At 41.6% G+C, this 27,352-nt stretch overlaps 1 protein-coding gene across 6 annotated transcripts in view; it reads right to left on the reverse strand.

Annotated features, from left to right (window-relative positions):
• Dgki (diacylglycerol kinase iota) overlaps window positions 1–27,352 on the reverse strand; it is a 455,950-nt gene that overhangs the window by 58,711 nt on the left and 369,887 nt on the right. For all 6 annotated transcript variants that reach the window (XM_085683757.2, XM_085683755.2, XM_085683753.2 and 3 more), the window contains 4 exons: window positions 26,882–26,951; window positions 23,276–23,316; window positions 22,389–22,516; window positions 19,663–19,785 (listed from right to left, as the gene is read on the reverse strand). In XM_085683757.2, the coding sequence (XP_085539883.1) occupies window positions 19,663–19,785; window positions 22,389–22,516; window positions 23,276–23,316; window positions 26,882–26,951 (362 nt within the window). The remainder of the gene's footprint in view (window positions 1–19,662; window positions 19,786–22,388; window positions 22,517–23,275; window positions 23,317–26,881; window positions 26,952–27,352) is intronic.

Raw genomic sequence — 27,352 nt, forward strand, 5'->3', positions numbered from 1 at the left:
CCATATCGACTTTAGTTAGGGGAAAAAATAAGTGGGGGTGTGATGAACAGAAGGTAAAATGGAATTCAAAGATGATTCTAAAGCACCTAGATTGGAAATAATATACACTAATAAAGTTGCCTGGGGTGTGAGAGGTGAGTCAGCAACAAAGGAGCATCTTCACTTCTGATTTTATTTATGAAAACTAAGCAAAAATGTATTTACAATTAATTTCTGATAGAGAATGAGAACAAAGAGAAATCTATGCCCATGGCCTCCTGCATGTCCCAGGTGGGAGCCCCTGAGGCACAGTCTTTCCTGCCTTCCTGCAGAGCATTTAATACTAAATCTGAAAAAGTCCAGATGGCTCCATCAAAGTCCCGCGGGGATGCATTCTGAAGTATGTCCAGGCAGCGAGGACGAACTATCCGTCTCAGAGTGTTTTGCAAAGATTAGTCATGTTGAATTTCTGTGCCTGAACGTCTCCCACACCCCAGGACTTGTGGAATTTAAAGACATATGGACTATTTCAACCCTCACCCGACATTTCACCTTTCAGTGCAAACATCACTAGATTATCCTTCGGAGACAGGCACACCATCCATTTGGGCTGGAAACGGGCATACAAGGTTTCACGAAACTCAGCTCAGGAGAGAAGAAACATCCCACAATGAGCAGGGTATGTGGTTATTTTTAGCCTAGAGGCTGAATCTCAGGGAAGGATTGTCTTTATGACAGCCAACCCTGACAGCTGAGGCACACAGGAACCCTCTTTCCTCACTCTCCCACCATGCCTGAGAGCCATGGGCCTGAACTTGCTCAATTTCCATCCATGTACACAGTCTCAGATCTAGAAGACGATGTGAACTGTTGCTAACACTAACTCAACGTCCCTCTCTATATTTTCCTAATCACTAGTCTTTATGATGATCTACAGAATATATATGTTTTGGCTATGTTTTATTGCTTGCTTGGCACTATTTACATTCTTATTCCACTCAAATTCAGGGAATTGAAAAGAAAAGACAACAGCAAAACCAAAATAAGAAGTCAAAGACTATACTTAAAACTAATTATTCTGTTTCCTTAAACCTAAATTGTTATTATTCATGCTAAAGTCTTTTAATATGCATCGATTTATTGAGTGAGTCAAGGCCCCAAATGTTTGTCCCTCATGAAGTCATGAAGAAACAAAGGACAGTATTGGAAAAGTCATAATCTAGTGAAGAATAAAAAACCTGCTTATAACATAGTGGCATAACGCAGAAAAATAAATGCTTGCACCATTGTGAAAAGTATAACTGTAAAAAAAAAAAAAAAACGTAGGCAGGAAAAGGTTAACAGTGCAGAGAGTCATGTCCCTAAGAATAAAACAAACTCAGAAGGTCAAAAGCATCTGTCCCCAGCTTTAGGGAACCAATGAGAGCTCATTAAGTAAGTGAGAGAAAAATTCTAGACAGAAGCGATAGGTACATAAACCAGCCAGAACTGAAATCTCATAGACGTTATCAGAAACATAAATAACTCAGTACTGCTGAAATGCACAGGAACGACAAGCCCATGGCTGAGGGAGTTAAGGCCATTCCATATGGAGCCCATAAATCTATTTTCAACTGTCTGGAATTGACTTTCCAAAATAAATACCAAAAAAAAAAAAAAAGTTTGAAAGTCACATGCTCTGGCTTCCATTTTGGACTGATCTAAAGAGAACAGAGAGGAGATAAACTCAGGGTTACTGCTTCACTTCCATGTCAGGAAGGAAGAGTAAAAGTATTTTTTTGATTCTCTTTGACATCTATGAAAAATAATGAGGAAGACAGAAACCAATAAAAACATCTTTTAGTAATCTAGATGTTTATAAGTTAAAGCACCATACATGAAGAAGAGTCACCAAATAGAGTAAAAGCTGGACTACGTTTCAGGACAGTCATGATTATAATAACCTCTAAAGAATCAGCAGCATCATATACCACAAAGTCAGGGCAGAAAGCCCCACTCTGAGCTGAGATGTCCTGCTCTTGAGATGTTGGAGCAAACTCCAGAGGAGAGTGCTGATCCAAAAACGTCTGTAAATGAACAGCCCAAAGTCGAGCATCCTGCAATGATCTACCCCAAGCCAGAGTTCTGGAAAGAATTTACCCAGTGAAAATATCACAAGTAATCAAAAAGCCACCACAGACCCACAAAAAATCCAAGTGCCAATAGGAACATGCAGAAGAGATGAGGGCATGAAGTTCCGAATGGTTACTCAATCTGCATGACATTCGAAAATGGAAAAAGTGAAGAGAGCTGCGAGTTGGGAGGGAAACAGAGCCTTTGAGAATTGCAGAGAGGAATGTAATGACCAGGAAACCCATGTGGACAGAAGAGAGCACAGGTTTACCTGGCCTTTAACTAGTGCATTAGAGATAGAGAAGAGCCTGCCTGTTGCCATGGTAAAGAGAAAAGTAGCATAAGAGTTAAATAATATCAAATGTCAAAACATAAAACACTTTAAAAAGTGCTCCACTATTTCATTTATTTTTTAAAATTTTTATTTATACTTAAATTGGTGCAGACATAAGGATCCCAGAGTAAAAGATGTTTGGATTCTTTTTTGTTTGCTTGTTTGTTTTGAGACAGGGTTTCCCAGTAGCTTTGGAGCCTGTCCTGGAATGCACTCTGTAGACTAAACTGGCCTCGAACTCACAGAGAGCTGCCTGTCCCTGCCTCCCGAGTGCTGGGATTAAAGTAAAAATACTTTGAAGGCAGTTTTAGGCAATATCTCTAGATGTCTTAGGGACTGATTTTATTCTCTTGAAAAGAGGGATTTCTACAGAAAAGTGGTTTTATACAAAATTAATAGAAGAAAGGGAAGAAGGCACAACACATAGAAAGACATGCCATATTCATGGCAATTCAAGATTAGCTACTTATTAAATACAAAACAGAGTCATCTTTACATATATTGTAAAAACTATCTTAAAATTAATATAGAATCAAAAAGGACCTCAGGAAAGCAAGGCAATCTTGAGCAAAATGAACAAATCTGGAGGTATCACACCACCAGACTTTAAAATATACTACTCTCTCCTTGACATGGCTACATGACAAGACTGGACAAATAGCAATACCAATAGACACGCTATCTCTTCCAGCTGCTGGATTTGGTTCCTGTTCCCTGTTCATGCAGAGGACTGTGATTTGCAAGTCTATCTCTAAATAAATAACCCTTTATTATACTCAATTCTGAGCTAGTGTGGGATTTCTTTTTAGCATCCATCCTCAGTTATTTAACATAAACTGGTCTGACCTGAAACCATACACACAAACAACAAAAATAAACAAATTGTATTTATATATTTTTTTCATATATACACATATACATGTAACAATAGTAATAAAAAGAAGCTATCCATTTGACATAAAGGGAGGGACTGGTAGGTGTTGAGGGAGGAAAGGGATACAGTTAAGTGATATAATTCTACTTTAATTTAAATGTATAAAAATAAATTTAAGGAGAAAATACTCATTACAAAGAAATAGTAACCAAAACAGCATGTAATCTCTATATAAACAGATGTACAAACCCAGAAATGGAATAGAATAAGAATAAATATCATAAGTAAAGACAATTAATTCATCTCACTGATTTGCTACAAAGGCACCAAGAATACCCAATGAGAAAATGAGTCTTCAGCAAGTGACTCTGGGAGAACCAGAAATCTGCATGTAAAAGAATGAAATTAGATTATTTTCTTATATACAAGAGTCAACTCATTTCCATAAATGTACAACTAGTATGTGCTTAATTAAAAATGTATTTAAAAAAACCAACACTAATAGGTTAAAGACATATAAATTTAAGGTCCCCAAATCACAAAATTACTAGAAAAAGAATTAATAAAAGTGTCATGATAATGGCATGAACAACATTTTCTAGATAGACCTTGAAAGTGATAGAAACAGAAGCAAAGTCAGACAAATACAGTTCTATCACACTGAAAGATTCCTGCACAGCAAAGGAAGCAATCAACAGAGATAAAATATGCAATGTATAATGAAAAATAATAGCAAAAAAAGAATCAATCAAGCAAAAAATCTCAACCGACATTTCACAAAAGACACAAATGACAGGAAGGAAAGAAGGAAGGAAGGAAGGAAGGAAGGAGGGAAGGAAGGAGGGAAGGAAGGAAGGAAGGAAGGAAGGAAGGAAGGAAGGAAGGAAGAAAGAAAGGGCTCAGAATCATGTCATCCAGAAAATGGGAGCCCAAAGCCAAAACCACGTGCTTTGGGAAATACTCTTGTACACTGTAAAGATTTGCCATTCATATTGGTTTAATAAAACGCTGACTGGCCAGTAGCCAGGCATGAAGTACAGGTGGGGCAACCAGACGAAGAGAATTCTGGGAAGAGGAAAGGCTCAGTCTGCAGTTGCCACCCAGATGCAGAGGAAGCAAGGTGAAAATGCTGCATTGAAAAAAAGGTACCAAGCCACATAGCTAAACATAGATAAGAATTATGGATTAACTTAAGTTGCAAGCACTAGTTAATAATAAGCTTTAGCTAATAGGACAGTTTATAATTAAGATAAGCCTCTGTGTGTTTCTTTGAGACTGAATGATTGTGGGACCAGATGGAACAGAAACGTCCATTCACAACTATAAGATCTTACTCCTGTTAAAGTGGACATCATCACCAAAACATTCAAATAATAATAATGATGGCAAGAATGGAGGGAGAGAACCCTTGCAGGCTCTTGACTGGAATATCAGTTCATAAGGTCATAACCCACATCTATGGAGGTTACCAGACTGTTTGGAGAGATCCTGAGTAAAGAACATGATCCACAATTGGTCAACTACAAAGAATAATAACCGTGCGGTGCACAGCCCCACTGAGTACATCTATAATGCAACTTTTATACTGAAGGCTCAACAATGCAACTTCTATAATAAAGACTCAGGGACATTGCAGAAGAAGACTCAGAATAATTGCAAGGACCATAGGATCAGAACAATTTCTGCTGGTTAGTGCCTCTAGCCATGTCAGAGAAGATCCAGAGAAACAGCACTGTATTAGGTAGAGGATCAGGCCATTAAGTAGTACATCTTTTATTTTACTTTATATTTAAACTAACACAAACTAGGGATCCTAAAACAAAAGATGTTTGAATTCTTCAAGCAATCATAAAAAAAAACAAAAGCAAATCTGTGTTGAAGGCTGTAGGTAATATTAATAGACTTTGTTTGTTTGTTTGTTTGTTTTGAGACATTTTTGAGACAGGGTTTCTCTATGTAGCCCTGGCTGTCCTAGAACGAACTCTAGACTAAGCTGGCTTTGAACTCACAGAGATCCCCTACCTCTGCCTCTCAAGTGCTAGAATTAAAGGCTTGTGCCACCAGACATCTCTAGGCTTCTCGTGGACTTCATTTATTCACTGAAATCAAGGCTTTCACCGGGAGAGTGTGAATATATGAAATTATCTAACTATATCAGTGCTTCTCAATCTTCCCAAGGCTGAGATCCTTTAATACAGTTCCTCATGTTGTGGTGACTCCCAACCATAAAAGTATTTCTTTGCTACTTTATAACTGTAATTTTGCTATGAATTGTTATGAATCATAATGTAAATATCTAATATGCAATATATTTGATATGTGACCCCTGTGAAAGGGTCATTATACTCCCAAAGGGGTTGTGGCCCGCAGATTGAGAACCACTAAACTATATGCTTTTGTGATGTATCATTATACTAAATTCTATACAATTATTTTATACTATAAGAATCTGAGGGAAAGAGAGCTAAGACATGTACCGACTATGGGCTCCTGGACAGTGCTGTATCTAGACTCTGTCAGTCACCAGGCACAAGATCAAAGACCATTCTCAAACTGCCATCTATTTGCAATTTCCATTCACAACCTCCTGCCTTTCATGTAGGTCAGCCATAGGCCTAAGGACACTGAAAACTTCATGTCCAATTTCCTGCGAGCAAGGCGACAAGATGTAACAACAAAAGAGGGTGAAATTCATGAGGGTATATGTTCTTGAGAAGTGTGGTACCTCCTGTGCCCTTTCATCCCTTTCCATCAGTGAACTCAGAGTTGAAGGAATAGATGTCATGGCGATTCTTGTCTTTTAACCTTGCATAATGTTTTGCAATAGGCTTTGGAGATGTGCATTTGCGGTAGCTCCCACGAGTTGCTCTAAATCTGTAAGGTTTATAAAATTCTATATTTTAACAACACCATCTTAAGTCTGTTTTTAAGCCTCAAAATACTGTTCCACTTTCTTCTCATCTCATGGATTTCATTTAATGGCATCCACAGTTTTTCTTCTTGGTCCTCCTCAGGCTATTCTATCCTGAGAAACTGGATGTCAAAGAAGAAAGACTAGGTGAATACTAAGATCCTATCTATGCATTCTACTACTTTTTGAAAAGAATTATCTACAAAATAATTCTTGCCTTCCTTCCCAGCATTCCTAATATACATACTTAACCATCACAATGCTGGGAGACCATCAGAATGATGGGACCATCACACTGAGAGGAGCTTAAAAAAAACATGCAAGATAGGTATGAAGGCATGGTCTGAGTCACAGAGTGGAAATTATATCCTGAAAGTACTGAGATATTCTTCTAAGACAATAGACAGTAGAAGAACTCTGAGATATTTATAAGCACAGACGTCTCCAGTATGGCAGAATTATAACAGAAATGCAGCAGCCACTCTAGGTGAGCTGGCACCTGCACTGCCTCTACACACTGCTCAGCACACTGTGAGTAAATAAACCAGTCTTGGTGGTAAGAGTCTCACTGGGGAATAAAGCAGAGAATAGAACAGTACACATGCTCATGCAGCAAGAGCTATTGTGTGCATGGATTTTACTGATGTGCCTTTCTTGTGCATGCCTCTGTTCTTTACTTTCCAGCTGAGGACTATAGCTAACAAAGTAATTTCTGTAAGACGGGGGTGGGGGCAGTGGGTTACACATCCTATTCAGTGAACATCTTTATTCACATCACTCAGGAGATGGAGGGCAGATAGATCTCTGTGAGTTCCAGGACAGCCAGGGTGGTTACACAGAGAAACCCTATCTCAAAAAACTAATACATACATACATACATGCATACATACACATATGGAGAAGCATCTTGTCTGCCTTATCAACTCTTCATTTCCTGCCCAACCAATTATTTTTCTTCTTCTTTTTCCTGACTACAGTCCCTGAGAACTTCCTGGCCCCTCTTAATCTATACTATTCATACTTTGGTAGAACGTATTTTTTTTGGAGTAAAGCCCACCACATAGGAACACTCTGTTCCCATGGTGAATTTTCAGGCATATCTGGCCATGGTCACTCGGTGTCATGCTTAAGGGAGTATTCGGGTTCCTGGTGAGACACCTAAGAAGTCTCAAATGGAAACCAATTCCCCATGGGACACTCCTTCCAGGCACATTTTCAAGCTCCGTTTTACTGCTAGGGAAATACCATCTTTGTTTTCTCTGTTACCCTGTGAAAGGGTGCTGCACAGACAGACCCAGCAGTGTTCAGAGCCTGGGCAAGAATCTCCATTTAAATCCAGGAAACCTAGGTGTGGTTTGATGTGCTTTGAAAGTGGACTATAGATTCTTATCTCAAGGCAAACAGCTTTCCTCGCTTGAGCTTCTTCCATCAATCCCCGGAGCACAGTACTCCATGAGATCACACTGAGGACTTGGTGGGAAACAGTCAGGCAGTGGACCCAAGGGCAAACTTTGCCACCTTCACTCTGGTCCCAGAGCATCTATAATTAAGGAAAAGGAGACCAAAAGAATTTTTTGTGTGTGTGTTGAGAATCTCCACCGACTACATAAATCCCTCTTTGTTGGCTTTTGTTCCTTCTAATTATCTCATTTCTCTGAGACAATGAACAAAGCATAGACCATAAAAGAGCCTGGAGAAGGAGAGCAAGGATGAAAGCTAAGCACCACACAAAGTGGCATTGAGAGGAGAGAGACAAACACACTCTATTCAAGTGGCCACAAACCCCTTCAGGGACAGCCAGAGGCCTCAAAGGTAACATTCACTCCCAACTCAGGGGAAGGGCAGAGAGAAGGGTGGTGGGGTGGGGAGCACAGAGAGGGGCATTGTCGTGGAGGCAAAGTCCCAAGCTGGGCGTCACAAGCCCTGATGAGCCCTCCATCTGAAGTGAATATCCACTCCTTTGTGTCCCTTCTCATTACGACTCCATTTTTAAGACTGTGCAAATACGCCCAAGGATGGCCCCTGTGGGAGCTCTGTTTGAAATACAGTTTTATTTTTAAAATAGATTCTTGTGTTGACATATATTAAGCTTTTTTTTTTTTAAAAAAAATAGCAATTTCACCATTAGCTTGTACAATCTGCTTTTTCCTGCTGAATGCCATCCCTGTTCGTAGCGGGCCCTACGCCCTTTGAGTTGAAATGTTACTGCCACCTACCGTTCTTTTCCAGCAATGTAAACAAAATGAGAAAGGAGTTTCTTCAAAGTGAAGGGATGAAGAGGAGGAATGGAGGAAAGTGGGCCTTCAGCACAGGAAGCAATAGATAAAAGAAAGAGGCAGAGTTAGGTTTACCTGCTTATTCAATGTGGAAACCTGACCACCAGACAGCATGCGAGCATTTTAAATCGGTGAGGACTTAGCGCAAGAATCAATCTTTGCAAAAGAAGAGCATTTGTCAGAGCGCTTCTTAAAAGGGGGAAAATGAAACAGAAAAGATCCAACCAAAGGAGACACACCCACAGAAACCAGGGTCATAGCCTTCAGAAGCGCTTGGGAAGCCCTAACTAAGAGTTCAGGTTGAGACAAAATCCATTTCCATTTTGGAATATGTAACTTATTTTCAAATTGTATTACATTTATTTGGGTTGATGGGAGGTTGCTGCATACACGTAGAAGCAGAAGACAGCTTGGGTGAGTTGGTTTCCTCCTTGCACTGTGTGGGTTCCAGGGATAAAATTCAGGTCCTCAGGCTTGGCAGCATGAGCTTTGACCCAGTGAACTACCTCACTGGCCCTTGAGGAGTTTTTAAAACCACACATCATAACACCATGAAGCTCTGGTCTGTGAAGGCCAACTGAGGCCGTCAGGATTAGCACTTGAAGCTTCTAAGAAAGGCCAGTCATCTCACACACTCATGAGGAGGATGCTTCATATCTATGCTGGGGTGTCCAGTAATTGAGAAAGCCTCATCCAACGAACGATGGAGTTCCAGTAAAGACTCGGAACCCAGTTGTAAAATACAGAGCAAAAAAAATAATAGGTAAAACCGTTAAGTTTTGGTTCTCTTCCTAAAGAGTTCTCCTAGGAACTGAAGCTTCCTGCCCCACCCTCTCCTTAGGAGACAGTGTCCATTGGAGTGAGAATCCTGATCTCAGAAGGCACTACCTCTCCCCAGTCCTTCTATGTTCAAGAACGCCGAGGTCTCTCCATCATATACCACAACCATCCACAAAAGATAGAGGATGTTTTTGAGAAAATAAGTTAAAGACCCAAGAACCACAGTAATAATGACGGCAGGCAAGCAAAGTGCCCACAGATTCTCTGAGAAGAAATGGGTTGTTCGCCCCGCATTGTGAAGAACTTTCTAGGAACCTGAGGCGGGAATGAGACTGACTGCCCACCGAGAGAGGGAGAGGAAGGCAAGGCTGGGTACCAGCTGGCACACTGTGCGTTCTTGAGCGCACAGTATGTACTACGTGATGTGGAGTGTGGAGTGTGTACTGCGTGACATTGCGTGAGGAGTCAGATACTTAGAGAGAGAAGCACAGTCTCCATCTCCCTAGTTTCAAATTGGGCTGTCTCTCTCTTATACAGATAGCTTTCTCCCACTCTCTTCAAAATTGTGGGCTCAAGTATCACAAGCGTTCTCACCAGGAGTCCACTCTCTAAGCCCCTTCTTCCTATTTCCAGGAGTGACTCACACACCTCAACGTGTGTGTCCTGGCCCACACACCCGAATGTGTCCCCACCCCAAACATGCATCGCTGGGATGCACGGACAGTTATCTTAGACCTGTTTTGAAAATGACTGGCGATCCATTCTCTATATCCATTTGCTGCAATGTCTCCCAAGGGCAACTTAACAGAGAAAACCAGAGTTAGGGTAAAGTCTGACCAAGCCGCAGCTGGGCTAGTGGGTTATTTTGGAGTCAAGTGTGAGGGAGGAAGGAAGGTCATCAGAACTTTGAAACAGGCCTTAGTTTAGGAAATTCTGGACTCTGAGCACACAGGCAAACGGAAGGATGGGTGGGACACAGCTACACTGCGGTGCCTGAAGACCTGCCTGCTCCCCAGCATTGCTTTATCCACATGCCCTGAGGGATCGTCCCTTCTCTGTGGAGACAAAGCAGCGTAGAACTAGGCCAGCAGTGAGCTGGCTCCTCACTGACACTGAGGGGAGGGAAGGATGAAAGAAGCAGCTGGAAGGCTTCCTCCCAGCTCTGATTTGTTGCAGAAATACTTCATGGTACAGGCAGAGACAATAAAGTCACATTTGACACAGTTATGGCCCCTGTAGGATGATCAGAATTAGCCCCGATTCTGCGTGGTCATTCGTACATTCTCTTCTGTTGCCTGACAGTCTTGCTGCTATGTCCAGTGATGGGGTAGAAATCCCAAGGGTGTAGCTCTCAAAAGAATGAACTCAAAGCTGATTCAGTCCTGGGTTTTGTTCCCTTTCAGAGAACGAGAAATAACTGTTTTGGACCCCAGTGAAACGTGCTCACTTTTCTCATAGTATGGGTGCCGCCCCAGAATTCTCTAAAGAGTTATTAATAACCCCAACTAAAGAACTTAGCCCTTGGGAAGACAGCACTATCAGTTGGTAGAACTAGCATCCCTTGTATAGATGGTCACTTGTTTTAGTTTGGACATTATCTTCCCTAGGCTGCATTCCTACTCCATTTATCAAACTGATGAGAGCCAATATCATCCTGTCACAATGAGGTCCTTAGGGATGATCCAGCAACTGGATTAAAGAGAGGTGACTTACAAAAACCCAAGACACTACCGGCACAGGGCTGCTCCCAGAGATAAGACAGAATGTGTTCTCTCTCTCTCTCTCTCTCTCTCTCTCTCTCTCTCTCCTCTTTCCTCCCCCGCCCCCCCGTCTCTCCCTGTATTGGCCTAACAGCATTCCAGATTCTGCATGCAGGCAGAAGTTATCACCATCTAGTTTTAAGTGATACTGAAGCAGCTTCATCACACACACACACACAAATCTCTAACATTTTGCTTCTTGTAATGCTTGGAGGCAAACTGTTAAGGAAGACATTATCTCTGTTCTGATTTTATTCTTTATTTACGTTATTGAAATGTTTTTACTTATTTTTATTTTATGTGCATGAGTATTTGCTTGACTATATGTCTGTATGCTACATACATGTAGTGTCCACAGAAGGCGGATGATTTTTGAATCCCCTAGGACTGGAGTTACAGAAGGCTGTGAGCCACTATGTGGGCACTGGGCATGGACATTGGTCTTCTAGTAGTCTGAGCTCTTACCCAAAGGCCACCTCTCCCGCCCCTCTCCTTTGGTTTTGAAGGATAAACTTACCAGTCCTCTGGAGTGCCTGTCCACTATCCCCAGCCTACTTGGTAAGCTGAGAAGAAGCCTTGAGCTTTCTGCACGTAAGGGTCCCACGCTTTATCTTGCTCAGACGCTCCCTTGTCTCTTTTGGTTAGATCCACTTATAAGTCTGGGAGTCTGTGCATGCAGAATCTTTAGACAATAAGAATCCTATGTGCCAAATCATCTCTTTCTCCATTCAAAGAGTCCCTAAATGTCTTCAAGGACTAAAGAATTAAAAAAAAAAGCCCAAATACAGATGTGGAATAGAAAGCATCTCATGGTGTAGGCTGCTTGACAACTCTCTTTCTGGCTACTCTGCCTTTCCACTGAGCTCATCAGAATTGCCGATAACTCTTCGTACCTATCATCTGAACTTTCTACTTTTTAACCTGTGAAATACCGCCATCCCCTATAAGGAACGTGAGTACATCCTTATTATTTTACCATATACTCTTCCTAGATCAAATACATTTGCATTGAAGTTTGCAACATAAAAATGGATTGCACAGCCAGACAATGCACTCAGAATTCTCCCTATTACTTTGCCGCAATGTGATCAGGATTAGATCCTTCACAGCAGTACATTAGAGACCTGTCTATTTTCGTCTGATGCTGCACCATTGCTCTGAAGTCTAGTCGGGCCTTGAATTTGCAATCTTCTTGCTTCATCCTCCTGAGTAGCTGGGAAGGCAGGTCTGCACCACCAGGCCCAGCATGCCTTTTCGCTAACAGCCAACATTGATTCATTCTTCTTTCAAGCTTTACTACATGTTGCTATTCCAGATACAGCACACCATGTTGTAGGGACAGAATTAGCAACAATTTGACCAATTGGGGAATGCATATGATTTAAAGAAGCCTCTAGCTGATTTTTATGCATTCCAACTAGTGTTGCCCAGGTGAGAATAGGCAAAGCTACCAACTTTTACAAATGTAAAAAAAAAAAAAACCAAAAAAAACTGAACCACTTAACAGTTATAATATTCCCAGTGCTGTAATTGTTGGCAAAATTTGGAACTCGTCAAACTGGAAAGCCAGGATTTCCTGGCAGCATTTTCAATAAAATACATGTCTTAATGTCGGAACATATTCTCCTTGCCCCCTCCCCTGCCCTTTCCCTTGCAATGCCAGTCAAAGTAAGACCTGCTTACAAGGAATCTCTGATGGCTATTCTCCTAGGCGAACCTGGAAGCATGTCTTAATTTCCCCAAATGGAAAAGGTCTTCTTCATGAATAATTTTTTTAAGAAGTGGTCACAACGGTGGGAGATCACCAAGGCCAGTTGGAATGGGACTGATGGAGCATGTAATCAAACCGGACTCTCTGAATGTGGCTGACAGTGGAGGCTGACTGAGAAGTCAAGGACAATGGCACTAGGCTTTGATTCTACTGCATGGATGGGCTTTGTGGGAGCCTTGTCTGTTTTGATGCTCACCTTCCTGGACCTGGGGGAAGAGGGGAGGACCTTGGACTTCCCATAGGGTAGGTAACCCTGACTGCTCTTTGGCCTGGAGAAGTAGGGGGAGGGGGGAGGGAGAGGAGAGGAAAGGGGAGGGAAGTGGGAGGAGGTGGAAATTTTTAATAAAAAAATAAAAATAAAAAAAGAAGTGGTCACAAAAAGAAAATGAAAATATCTTATTAGGAATATTTTACACATATCACATATAAGGATAGGAGATTCTTGTGTGTTTGGCCCTCACAGGCAAGCACTCAAGGACGGCAAGGAGATAAAGGAGAGCAAAGGAAGGTGTGCTTTTTCTACACTTCTTCCAGCTGGGGTGATTAGACCAGCCAAAGGTGAGCAGGTAGGGTACTCAACTATCTCAGCCAAACACATGCCTGGGGCGATCTCTTTTCTGACAGCCCCTATTCCATCTTGCAGCCCAGTTAAACCCCACACCCCACTAAGAAGATTAATTTTCTTCTTATCTGACTGTGATGCGCTGAGTTTTTCCACCGCCCAAATCCTCACCCGATCATTCATCTCCCTTCCAGCAACCTCAAGCCTCGGCAGTAAGTGCAACCCCCATTTTCAGTAGGGTCGGGTCATAACCTAATGTTCCCGGTGGGGGGGAGGAGAAAACAGCTGACAGCCAGAGGGCATGAAGTTATTTCTCTTCCAGCCAAGAACATGTGAATTCTCAGAAATGAGGGAAGACGTAAGGGCTGTTATCTTGATATCATGACTGAATTTTAAGCTATGTGGAAAAGACGGATTTTGGGGTTTACAGCATGATGGTGTGTTTTGGTTAACCCTAAATGGTTTCTCGATTACAGATTTCTTTAAACATAGCCAGGCAAAGTGATGTTAATTATCACAGTGTTCTCTGAGGGACATTTCTATCACATAAAGAATAAGGTGGCATTTACCAGCCCATGTGTAATAGTACAGTACAGTAAAGCAGGCCTGAGAATCCTTTCAAAGAGTCCTGCTCTGAAGGCCATTACCACTAAATATTCATACTTTCCATACAAGAAAAAATAAAAAGTAGAGAATAAAGGAAAGAACAAATACTGGTTTCTAGTTTTCTCTCTGCAGACCTCCACGACGATGTGTATCAGTAGGAATTATAACCAATAGTTTCTATAAGATTTCCCCACTAAATGTAAGCTTTTCAAGGGTAATGGGTTTCTTACTTAAGCTTATATCTCCAGCACCTATCATGGCTACGGAAGGTGCCCAGTAGTGATTGGTTCAGCTGTCCAATTTGTTCCCTAGAAGTAAAATAAAATCATCAATCAGACTTGGCACACTGTAGCTCAAGCTTACTAACTGTGACTCTTGTCTGAGGATAAAATATTCTGCCAGCGCCAGAGATCCACCAGCCTTGATCAGTTCATGAGGCAACAGGTAAAGGCTTAGACACAGGCATCTCCATGTTTTCATAACTACTCAATTTCACTTCTTATGAGTGTCAGGTTTTGGCCTGTCCTGGGGGGCTGCTCACTACAATCTCACCCAGTATCCTAGACCAGGGCCAAAACAGTCCCTTCTTGTGTGATAGTCCTCCATCTTGGACCTTTCAGGCTCAGGATCTGGAGGTAATAATATATTATCATAATACAATATAACTATAATAAATAAATAGATGTGTGACATTCCATCAATTTAGAGACTCCCATAAGCCAAAAATTTGAAACTCACAAGATTATTATTACTCGAAAACTAAATCCACCTCTGGGTCTTGTGCCTGCTGACTTTCAATCGACCCAAATGTCAGTCTTCCTTGTTTTCAGAGTGCTCAGAGCACGCCAGAGTTTCCATCTCCTTTCTTATCTCATAGACACAGTGATGAGCACTCCAAATAGATTGCTTGATTAAATTTAATTAACTGGATCTTTTCTGGTCTTCCCTCCGAACAAAATACAGTCTCACTGAGGGCAATCGTAGAGCAATGAATGATAAGGACAAGGATGTTGCTCTATTTTCAAACAAGGTTATGATGCAGTAGCTAAGGATGATCTCATTCTTCTGATTCTGGTGCGGGAGAATTGTCTGTATTCTGTCAATCATGTTTTAAATAAACGCTGATTGGCCAGGTAGGAGGTATAGGCGGGAAAACCAGATAGGAAGTGGAAATGATGCAAGGAGAGCAGGAGAATTTGGGGGAGGAGGAAGTTGATTGCCCCCTCTCCTGCCCAGACCACCAAAGCAACAGGATGTGAGCTGCCCCACTGATAAAGGTACTGAGCCACATGGCTAAAATAGAACAGAATAATGGGTTAATCAAGATGAGAGAGTTAGCCAGTAAGAAGCCTGACCTAAAGGGCCAATCAGCATTATAACTTACGGAGATCTATGTGTGATTATTTTCTTTGGGGCTAAACAGCTGGGGAAACTGAGCAGGACAGAAAAACCCCCAACAAACAAGCCGTCCCCGCTCATGTTACATGATTCTCCTACCACAGCCCCTGGGTGCAAAGACACATTTTGATGAGGTGCTGCTATCGAACCCAGCCCTCTGTACGTGCTACACAGGCAGTCTACCCACTGGGCTCCAACTCTATCCAGTTACCATTTTAAGGAAACTTTCTTAGACATAGAAACCATTCTGTTAAACCTTAAGGCAAAGTCATTAGGATCCTGACAGGAAAATGTGTCAGTCATCTCTTGCCAATTTATATCAAAATCAGTTCTTCAAAGTTGCCCTTTACTCTGTGCCAGGTCTGAAGACAGCATACATATGTTACATACATGTTGTGTGTCCTTCAGAATCACAGACCCTCCTGGAGGAGGCATGTGCGTGTAAATGCATGTGCGTAGGCATGTACATATCTCTCTAGGAATTCTCATGATTCCAAGTGGGAACGGTATGACCTCAGCAAGACACAGCAGAGACAAAAGGAGAGTGCCTTCTCTTCACAGCTCCTTCTCGCCATTCTTGAAGAAGGATGGAGAATGATGCAGCGAGGAAGCTAAGTGTGGGCAAACAACGAGAAAACACTGAGAAGATCCAAGGGGGCTTGGGTGGGAAGAGCCTTGCAGTGACCTGACTGCTGAGGAGGAAGCCTGAGCTGGGGCAAACTGGGTATCAGTCTTCTCTCTTCCCGCACTGGGAGGGAAGATCTTTTTTCCCAGAATACGGCCTCTCTTATTTGTGTTCTCAGAGAATCAATTTTTTTCAATGTAATTGTTAGTCATTTATCTTGTTTTATTCTTTTTGCTACTGATTTATGTCTTTATCCTTATTGTTTCTCTTCCTATGTCTTTACTTTTTATTGAGGTCCTGCAATCAAATGAAATGCTTTGCATATTTGTATACAAATACTTTTTATCGATAAACGATTTAAAGTCATAAATCATTCGGTGAATGCTATTTATGATGTCAAAATTCTGATAAATGGTATTTTCAGTTCCGAGACTTTAAGGCTTTTGATTTGTTCTTCAGGTGTTTAGTATCGTCAAGATGTTGAAATTAAACCCATTTTGTCTCCACATTGTCTGAGGCTTAGGAATGGGATAACAGATGTCTGTCTCATTGCAATAATTCCTCATGCTCCTTCCATGTATTTATTCATAAATATTTCCACTGCAAAGATACTTTGCAATATTAAGAAACTGTGGAATATATATTATACACACACATATATATACATATATACTCTATATATATGATATATATCTATATATGTGATATATATCATATATATATCTCCATATATATATATATATATATATATATATATATGGGGAGAGAGGGAGAGAGTAGAGTACAGAAAGACATATTTATCAAGATGCTGCAACATGGAGAGGAAAGGCTTTATTAGGCTTATACTTCCAGGTCACAGTTTGTCATCAGGGATGTCAAGACAGAAACTCAAGCAGGGGCTTGAAGCACAAATGTTGCTCTCTGACTGACTTACTGACTTGTTCTCTGGTTTATACACTCAGTTAGCTTTCAACCCAAGCTCACCTGCCCAGGAATGGCACTACCTACCGCGGGCTGGGCCCTCCTACATCAATTAATAGAAAAGATACAACAGTGAGTGTTCTGTGTCCAGAGGATCCATAGATTCAACCAAGCAAAGATGAAGAGTATTTCAAAAATGTTGTTTGTAGAGAACACGTATGGCCCCTGTTATTCTTCCCTAAATAATACAGTACCTCAACTCCTTCTGTAGTGTTTGCCTTACACCAGGCAGCGCATAGAACTGGAAAGTGGATTATGGGTGAACACTGTATCACTTTCCATAGAGCCCTTTGGGATCTGCTGTGGTTCATAGAGACAGAGACAATTAAACGGTCCAAACAGAAACTGAGAGTTCGTTTCGGTCCAGGTTTAAGACTCTGGCTATTATGGAATGTGCTCTGTGCATTTGCAGTTTTTGGGAAGAATGTATACTACTTTAGAAACAATCACGTTATATGTTACAAAGCGTACATCAATATGCTCTCTAGAGAAAACTCTGACCACAGAGGACTAGATTGATAAAACAGCCCACTCTCTGGAAATCACATATATACGGAAACACTCGGATGCTCTGTCAAGGCTTAACATTTATTTGTGCAGATAATTAAAACTCTAATTTCCCAATAAGTCTGCCCACAGATAGATGGCCACTTATTTAGCCATTCACGGATGGCTGAGTCATCCCTGGTCACAAGCCCTAATACTGAACGAAAAGGAAATGGAAAAACACTCTGAATTGTAAGCAATCAAAATGCCACCCGAAACCAACAACACAGTTTAATTAAAAAGAGAAAATCCATAGCAATTCATTTTTTTTCCTTTCTCCTCTTCACATAAGAAAAGAAGAGGTAATCCAGAGAAGTAATTAAAATGAAGTCTCCTTTTGCCCTCAGGGTGTCTAAGTGGAACCTTTGCCAATGAAATAATTAGCCTGAGATTTCTCATTTTTCTCCCTTTGTCCTGGGGAAATTGCTTCCGGTCTTTCTTTAGAAACAATGGAGTGCCTTGCCTCTTCATTTAACTGCAGGCTTCTAAGATGTTTAGTAATCCTGTTATTCTGTGGAAAGGTAAGATTGAATGTTATAAAGCCAATGTCACTATTGGATTAGGACCCTGGCCTGAAAAAAAGAAAAAAACCCAGTTTCATAAACGACAGTGTATTTCTACAACCTCTGAGATAGAGTGATTGTCCTGTCATTAAAAGTGGGTGCAAATGAATGACCTCAGACTATAACCTCAGATTGCACCCTAGAATGTGTTCCGGTAGCAAACTATGAGCAGACAAGAGGATTCACTTAGCACCGAGTACCAACCGCTCTCCAAAATTCCAAATGCATGCTACTTTCCAACCGTGACCAGACCTAAAGAGAAAGGACGCCTACAATGCAGGCCTATTCGCAGGGGCTGTGTCTGTTCACCCACACATGCCACATCCACACACAAATAATACCCGCCTTGTCCCAGTTTCCTCTGCCATCTTAGAGAAGAAAGCATCAAATGTAGCTCCCAATTCCAGGCGACAGCCCATCATTGTGGGGAAGTCAAGGCGGGGCGGGGGGCATGGAAGCAGCTGTCACATCCCATCCACACCCAAGGGCAGAGAGAGGTTGACGAATGCATGCGTGCTGACTACGCTCAGCTAACTTGCTCCTCTTTAACAAAGTCCAGGATCCAAACGCAAGAAACGGCACCCACTGTTAGACAGGCTCTTCCCACATCACTTAACATAATTAAGATATTTCCTCAAAGGCAGACCTACAGGCCAACTTGGTCTAGACAATCCCACACTGAGATTCTAAATCATGTCAAGCTGGCAAAACTATCACACCATCATAGAAATGAAACGTACTGGGCAATACTTCACAAAGCACATGGGCATACATTCAGAAATGGAGATAAAGAAAGCGGCAAGTCCCAGGGGTCATGTAACGAAAGCCTGCGAGTCCTTTCCTAACTGTTCAAAAACTCTCATGCGTGACTTCTGAATGGAGTTTGCAAGGGATCTGACACACTCTTGTCTCCAGTAACAAACATACTAGTGAAGCTTAAAACGTTTACAGATGCACAGTCTCCAGGTAGCTCCCTAGGAAGACGACAGAAGATGGAGATCCATCATAACCTGTCCTGCAGATAACCCCAAACAAAGCGACCCACCAAGAGGGACAGGCACATGAGACAGCTTGGTCACTACGGAAAACAGCTCATGTTTCAGGCCTCCCTCACTCAGCAATCACGGTGACATAAATAAATCAGCAAGATCCAGTTTAGTGGCCTCTGGGTCCTCTGTCTGAAGTTCATGGTGCTTTAGCAATGGGAACTTACCTTAGTTTCCACCTCTGAGAAAGAATCAAGGGCAGTAACAATAGTCTATCATGTTTTAGAGTCTCTTGGGTAACCCTGGCAAACAAACAACACGAGAGGGCTTCTCAAGTCTAGTATGGAGGTTTTTGTTAGAGAGTCTGTGGCTTATGTAAGTATCGTTATTCAGCTGCACTGGTTACACACACACACACACACACACACACACACACACACACCAATAACAACAGCAACAATTAATGAAAAAGGAGGCCATGAACTTGAAAGAGAGCAAGGAGGTATATGGGAAAGTTCGGAGGGGGAAGAGGGACGAGAAAATGATGTAATAACATTATATTCTCAAAAAGATAATTATAAAATAGCAAGAGACTCACTGTAGCACTCTGGAGTGACTGAGATCTTGCATATCTGAGTCCTCATAGTGGGGTGTGATCATGCCCAGCCCGCTGTCGCTCAGCATGCGTTTCCTCAGGGCAGGATTCCACCAGTCAGACAGCCTGGGTTAAAAGTGGTACCAGAAAGTAATTGCACATCTTACTCTATTTTTTTTCTCATAATGATCTTGTTTTAAATCCATTTTTACTAGATACATCCTTCATATTCATCATTCAACAGTTCTGAGCTACCTGTATAATTTTGTTCTTTTTTCTATTGATGGGGGTTTCCTTTTGAAGATTAAGTCATTTTACTTTGCACGTGGCATGAACAAAGAATTAATGGAGCCAGGCACAGAAATTAACTTAGAAAATGAGAAAGCCCGACCTTGCTCTTAGTATCTTTGTTTCCGGTTTATTTCCACAAGGGACCGCTGCTAAGAAATAAGAAATCAAGGATGGATTGAAGGTCTGATGGCTCGTCAGGCCACTCTGTATTTGAATCTAAGTAACAAAACTATAACCCAGGCCAAAGCTGTCCCTACTTGGCATGGAAAGAATAAGAGAGAAATGTCCAAAGCCACCTTAACAAACGGTTCCACTCCTCATCAAATAAATGTAAGAGTCTTTATAACGTGGGGCAGACTCTAGGCAATAACAGCTGCCTCTTCGTAGTAGGATCATCAGATTGGATTCTCTCTGGTGAGTACATTCGCTTCTGCTTTGTGGTTATGGACACACAATCTCGGCTTGCTTTCAGTGTCTGTATGTGCTCTCTTGGGCATCCTGTATTTCAGCCGTTAGTCCCATATATCTGCAAGCCGCTGTCTCTGAAGCTTCCCAAGGACAGAGACATTTGTCTGCCTTTATTTTGGCACTCTTGGCTCTCACATATGGTTCACAATACTATCTGGTATAACAATTCCAAGTAAGCATTTTTGAATTGCTAAACATTTTTAAAATAACTTAGACATTTTACAAGATGACATTTTAGTAAACTCACCACAGACCAGGCGTTTGCGATTTTACTCTGAATGACGATAACAGTGCTGTCAATTGTTTTCAGAAACTTTTATGCTATGTGGGATGCGTTTTGGTATACTTTCCTACAGCTTTTCAGTTTGGACTCAGTCTCAAATATTTTTTAAGGATTTACTTTATTTTTTTATTTATGTGTATAGTGTGTATTCTTGTGTGGGTATGCACACATGTGAGCGTAAGTGCACACAATGCCCAGAAGAGGGCATCGGATTCCCTGAAGCTGGACTGTAGGTGGCATAGACACAAGAGGTGAATGCTGGGAACCGAACTCAGGTCCTTTGCAAGAGCAGTGCATGTTCTTACCTACTGAGCCATCTCTCCAGCCCCTCAAAGAGTGTTTTAGTACAGTCTTATGTGTAATTTTTCTTTACTGTTAATTAAATTTGGGGGGAATTTAACTGCTTATTTAAATTATATGCAAACAATCATTAATCACTTTAATATTAATAAAAACTGAGGAAACATATGTCTATAAAATGGAACAAGTTATATTAGCATATGAAAAATAAAAAATAAAATCTATTTTTGCTAAAATGAAATACAGGATCTGCATCAAAATGAATGTGGCTAAATGTCAGGTTTTATACTTATTTTATGTGCAAAATTAGGCAAGCAACTTAACTCTGAGTCTCAATTTTTTTATCTACAGATTTAGGATAATCACAGACCCCAACTGGTAGGGTCATTATAAAATGATTAGAATATGTAACGAATGTCTATCAAGAGACAAAAGTCCTTTTGCCTGTGTCAATGTATTTACTCTACAACTAGTTCTCGGAGTAGGTGATGTGCTGGCTGGTTTTATGTCAACTTTAAATAAGTTAGAGTCATCACAGAGGAAGGAGCCTCAGTTGAGGAAATGCCTCCATGAGATCCAGCTGTAAGGTATTTTTTTCAATTAGTGATCAATAGGGAAGGGTCCAGCCCATGGTGGATGGTGTCATCCCTAGGCTGGTGTCCTGGGTTCTATAAGACAGCAGGCTGAACAAGTCATGGGAAGAAAGCCAGGAAGCAGCACCCTTCCATGGCCTCTGCATCAGCTCCTGCTGCCAGGATCCTGCCCTGTTTGAGTTCCTGCCCTGACTTCATTCAGTGTTGAACAGAAATGCTGAATTGTAAGCCAAATAAACCCCTTCCTCCCCAACTTGCTTTTTGGTCATGGTGTTTCATCACACCAATAGAATCTTTGACTAAGAGCGGTATTTTTTCCACTCACAGATGTGGAAAAAGCTTAAGAGAATTAATTCTCTATGAAGGAAGAGAAATAACACAAGAGTGACAGGAAAAATCTAGATACTTTGTGTGGAGCAATTTAGAAACAAGGCAAAAAGAACAGCATTAAATCACCTATGCCAATGTTTCATCTAGATGACACACCAAATAAAACCCATATAGATGCACAGATGGGAGTTTCAGTGTTTCTAGCCCCATGAGGGAGAGGTTGTGTGACAGTATATAAGGTTCAGACAAGATAAGAGACTGGCTGGGCATGAGGGTTCCTACACAGCCATTCAGAAGATGGCCTTATAAAACTAGATGCATCTTACTTTAAGAAAACATCAGTAAATATTAATTCCAAATGTTTTATGGCATTAGACTATCAATTCCAAAGTCAAAGGAGATATAGAAGTCATACCACAGCCAGTGGATGCCAGCATCCACTGAGCAAGGAAAAACACACTCACCCTGAGGCCTGTTCAACCACCAGGTCAGGCATTCCTGGAGGGGTCCCTGCCTGCTGTGACACCACCATATCTGGGTCCAGAATAAAAATCTCATCATGAGAAATCTCCATCACAAAGTGCAAATGTTCCTAAGGAAGAAAACCAAGCCTGTCAGGGTGTTGACACCGCCACCATCAGAATAAGGGATGAACTGCGCAACACACCAAATAAGTCCACTGTTTCACCAAAACTTTGAGCATCTGCCATCGCTTTCTAAATTAATAAAGTAGCAGATAGAGGACAATGGCAGAGAAAAAGACCTTTCCCCTGCTTCTTGCCAGGTGCAGTAAGATGTGGCATCCGACAGGCTACCTGGTCCAGTACGAGCATACAACAGCTTGGACTTCTGCCCCAAAACTAAATGGCCGTGGTTAATAAACGACTGGTTTTCAATAAGTTCAACATTGTGGAAGTATTTTTCCAGGAAAATCTCAATAGTGGGGAGAGTTTTTAACCTTGGGTAAGCATAATTTTTCCTCATTATTAAATATGGGAGAGTATTAGAAAGCCAAATCTAAGTTGTCTACATATATCCTAGCTAAACAAAAATGCATCTAAAAAGTGCAAGCATTGCCTTGGCCAAATTATAAGTACCATGCAAATGAAAACTTAGAGTGTGATAATAATTATAATTCAAGTTATTATCTATTTTCATTAGCCATTTCATTGAGCTCATGAGTCATACAACACATGCAGACAAAAAGCACTGTGGCTTAGATTGTACACACTGTCCTACAATCTGGGAGCACTTTAATATTTTCATTAGCAAAATCTATGAGACTGACTACCAATATAGTGCACTGACTGAGAGACAATTCACTTTCATAACTAAGTTGGAAAGAACTTACCTGAGATCTGTCTATTCGATAAAAGCGGTCAGCGGAAGTCGCTAAGGGAGAGAAATGCACATGACATTTAGAGCCTTTTACACTTGTCATCAGATGTACACCTTTCCTTTCTGCTGCACAGTCGACAAAAACCTTTGTAACAAGCATGTTACGTCCGTGGCCAGTCCCTAAAATGATTAAAAACCATCACTTCCATGCTTTGGCCACTGCCATTCCAATCAATGATCCTAAGCCCTTCCAGCCACACTGTTATCTGAATCTCACTTTTTTGCTTTGTTTTGGTTTTGGTTTTTCAAGACAGAGTTTCTCTGTGTAACAGCTCTCCTAGCTGTACTGGAACTAGCTCTGTAGACCAAGCTGACCTCAAACTCACAGAGATCCTCCTGCCTCTGCCTCCCAAGTGCTGGGATTAAATATGTGCACCACCACCTCCCGGCTCACTTATCTTTAAACAATAACTCAAGGCTCCAGTCTCTGGGAAACAGTGACAGGGCAAGCAGTGCAGAGGTTCCTCCATCTTGAATTCTTGCTGAGGCCATTTCAGGCTTACCTAGAATTTGATCTCCATGAAGGCGAATCCCATGGAAAGTGACCCAACTCCATTCTAGAGACCCAAGGTCAAGATGCCCCAGTTAACTGATCTTAGCCACTATTAAATTGCCTTCTTGTGCAAACCACCCTCCCCCCCATCAACTGCTTATCTTTGCTTCTGCCAAACTACTTTCTTACCCAAAGTCCTACTCGCAACTGCAGATTGCGATGCCAAGATGTGGTTTTGGGCCTTCAAAAACCCTGTGCTCTGACACTCAGTGCTACAGTTAGGTCCCGAGTGCCTGAGTGTAGTCCAGCTGGCTGGAACAAAGCCTCTCAGTTGGCGACAAACAGTATCCGAGTGGTCATCTCTGGTGGGATCCCCATAACAAAACTTTCCTCCATCCCAAATGCCTACAGCCTAAAGTCTGTTGCTCCTAAACCCCATGTCCCCTGTCATTTTGCTTAAAACCTTCACAGAGACTGTCTTCAAAGAGGACTGTGGGACTGAAAACCCAGCATCTTTAAAGGGCTCTCTTTCACTTATTCTCTTACGTCTCTAGGAATAAGCACAGAACTGTAACAGAGCAGAGGGCATAATATTTTATTAAGTAAATAAACCTAGAAAAGAAATTACAGTTAAATAGATGTCCCAGGAATGTGACTCTCATTTTGGAAAACAACTTGAAGATGCAGGCCAGAGACCACATATGGCCCAAAAGAAATCATTTCCCTTCCATATTCTGCCCCTAGAGACATGCCTTAAGGAAGCCAAATGACAAAACAAAGATTAATGTTTAAGCAATCTTGAAATGGGGTTGGCCTGCAGCTGTGATTTGAAAAAGTAAACTTCTGAAGTAAATAAAACATACGGTGTCTTTGAAGTTATTTAATTCTTTTTAATAAAAAAGCAAAAAGCTGGGTATTTCTAACAGAGCCCAAATATGAGAGTTTTTACAAAACAGACCAAAAGCAATAAAAAGGTATAGAGTACAACAGAGAAAAGGATGCAAATATTTACTCATAATCACAAAATTTCAAAAACATAACTCTCTGGTTTCCTTCAGCAGCAGATGGGAGAGGAGAGGATACAGAGAACCAACCACAGCCAGACATCACGAAGACAGAGTCTAAATCGGAGGTCTCCATTCTCTCTCTCCTTGGAGCTCAGGGAATTCAGAAGAAGAGGGAGCAGAAGGATTGTATAACTTGGAGGAGATGGAGGATACCAGGAGACCATGGCCCACTGAGTCAGCTAAGCAAGGCTCATGTGGACTCATGGAGACTGAAATGACAAGCATAGGACTGCAGGGTTCTGCCCCATGTCCTCTGTGTATGTTATGGCCCGTAGCTTGGTGTTTTGTGGTGGTGTCTTTTTAACAATGGAAGTTTATTTCTCTTTTGCCTGTTCTTGGGTTGCTTTGTCTAGCTTCGATATGAGGGCTTTTGCCTTACCTTATTATATCTTGTTTTCCTGTGTTTGGTTGTTGTCTCTTGGAGGCCTGTTCTTTTCCGATGGGAGACGGAGGGGCAGTGGATCCAGGGGAGAGGTTAGGGTGTGGGGGAAGGGGAGGGATGGAGTAGGGGAAACCTAGTCTGGATGTATTGTATGAGATAGGAATATATTTTCAATTAAAAAGAAAAAAGTAACTAACTCTCTGAAGGAAACGGGACTCAGAAATGGGAGAATAAAAATCCTCCTTAAAAACCTAAGTATAAACTGGGCAGTGGTGGTGCATGCCTTCAAACCCGGCGCTCAAGAGGCAGAGGCAGGTGGATCTCTGTGAGTTCAAAGCCAGCCTGGTCTACAAGAGCTAGTTCCAGGACAGCTAGGATTGTTACACAGAGAAACCCTGTCTCAAAACGCCAAAAAAAAAAAAACAAAAACAAAAACAAAACTTAAGTCTAAAGCAATCTAGTCCCAGCAGGATTTATTCTTCTTCTCTGTTCTTTCAACTATGACTTCAGCCTTGGTATCAACCAAGAATTAGTCACAAAAGATTCTTAATACATAAACATATCATCTTGTATGCTAACTTAAAAATTAAAACAAATGTTCAAAATAATAAAGAAATGTTTACAATACAACTCTCATATAGCAAAGACAGTTTCATAGTTAAAACCATTATCCGTAATACAATTTTATCTAAGTGTATATATGGAACATAATGACTTGTGTAGATACCTTCTTGATTTTCTTAGATACATACTAGTTCTCTGTGCCTCTGGGAGTGAGAAATAATTGTTTCCCACTGCTGTGCATTAACAGGAATTGGAGGGAAGTCTTCAGTCAGCTGACTTGGGAATGAAAGCTATATCCTGGCTGATGTGTGCTGGATTTGGTAGATACAAAGTGCCCCTCTATACAACTAACCCATATCCACTCCACCCTCAGGCCCCTCCCCCACCAGCATCCTCTCAGACGGACACACTTGTAAACAAAAGGGCTATCATCGAGGAAGCTATATCTTCATGCAGACAATAGAAACGTCAGCTAGCTCAGAGGATGGTCGCAAGAATGTGTAGAGATGAAGATGCATTGCGGTGTAGATAATTAGGTGGGAAATTGAAATTCCACAACATCTAGGGAAGTGAAAACGCATGAGATGGCAAGCGGACTCATCAAACAACCACACAGTAACTACCCCATTAAAGGTCACCTTCAGCAGAAAAGTTAACAGATGCAAGTGAGACTCCCAGCTTCTCACAAAAGCATGCACTGTACGGACGTGACAGCCTTACAAAACTAATATGAATACTCCAAGGCGTGGAGATAATTCAGGAATTAGTGCCCATTTTGTGATTATAGACTCCGGTTTCTGGCCCACACTAATCTGGGGTGGGCACTCAAGAAGGTTAGGAAACGGATAATGGGTAATGATAAAATGGAAAATGTCAGTTTAAACAATTTGATGCTGAGGTGCTTCCAGTGACATCAGCAAGCCTATGTCATTGGGACGTCAATGCCAATCACAGCAAGGCTTTGGGAACCAACGTTGTGAGGAGCTGCTATAGCATCATACCTTGTCCTGCTGCCTCCCCAGCCCAGTCCCAGGCAGAGCCCCAAACACTCACCATCTAGGAAGCACCACCGAGGGGACAGCCTCTGAGCTGAGAGCGCCCTGGGGAAGGAGGTTTCTTGGTCCTAGGAATAGATACACAAGTTCTCATCGTTCCATTTGAATAAAAAAAAAGGGTTGCCCTCCCTCCTCTTCCTTCACCACATACTGGGGGTGAGCAGTCTTGTCTCAAGTCACTACTAGAGCAAAGAACAAACTCTCCCACAAAACTTTTAGGAGAGATTCCATGGTTGCATCTAGTATTGAGAAAGGACCTACGCAGAGGCTCACTACAACTGGAGAAGGTGCATTACTTTCTCGCCCTTAGTGAAGTGGAGAAGCTACCTGTGACTTATGTTTCCTTCCCTACGTCAGGAAAAGGGATAAACACAGATAAAATGGGAAAGGTTTGAACTTTCTCCACCAATCAGACAGGCGTTAGAGTGTGGAAGAGACAAGAGAAGCCATGTATAGGTAGTGCTAGACC

Source organism: Myodes glareolus, chromosome 25 (genome assembly GCF_982192425.1).
Source record: "Myodes glareolus chromosome 25, mMyoGla1.1, whole genome shotgun sequence".
Taxonomy (NCBI): Eukaryota; Metazoa; Chordata; class Mammalia; order Rodentia; family Cricetidae; genus Myodes; species Myodes glareolus.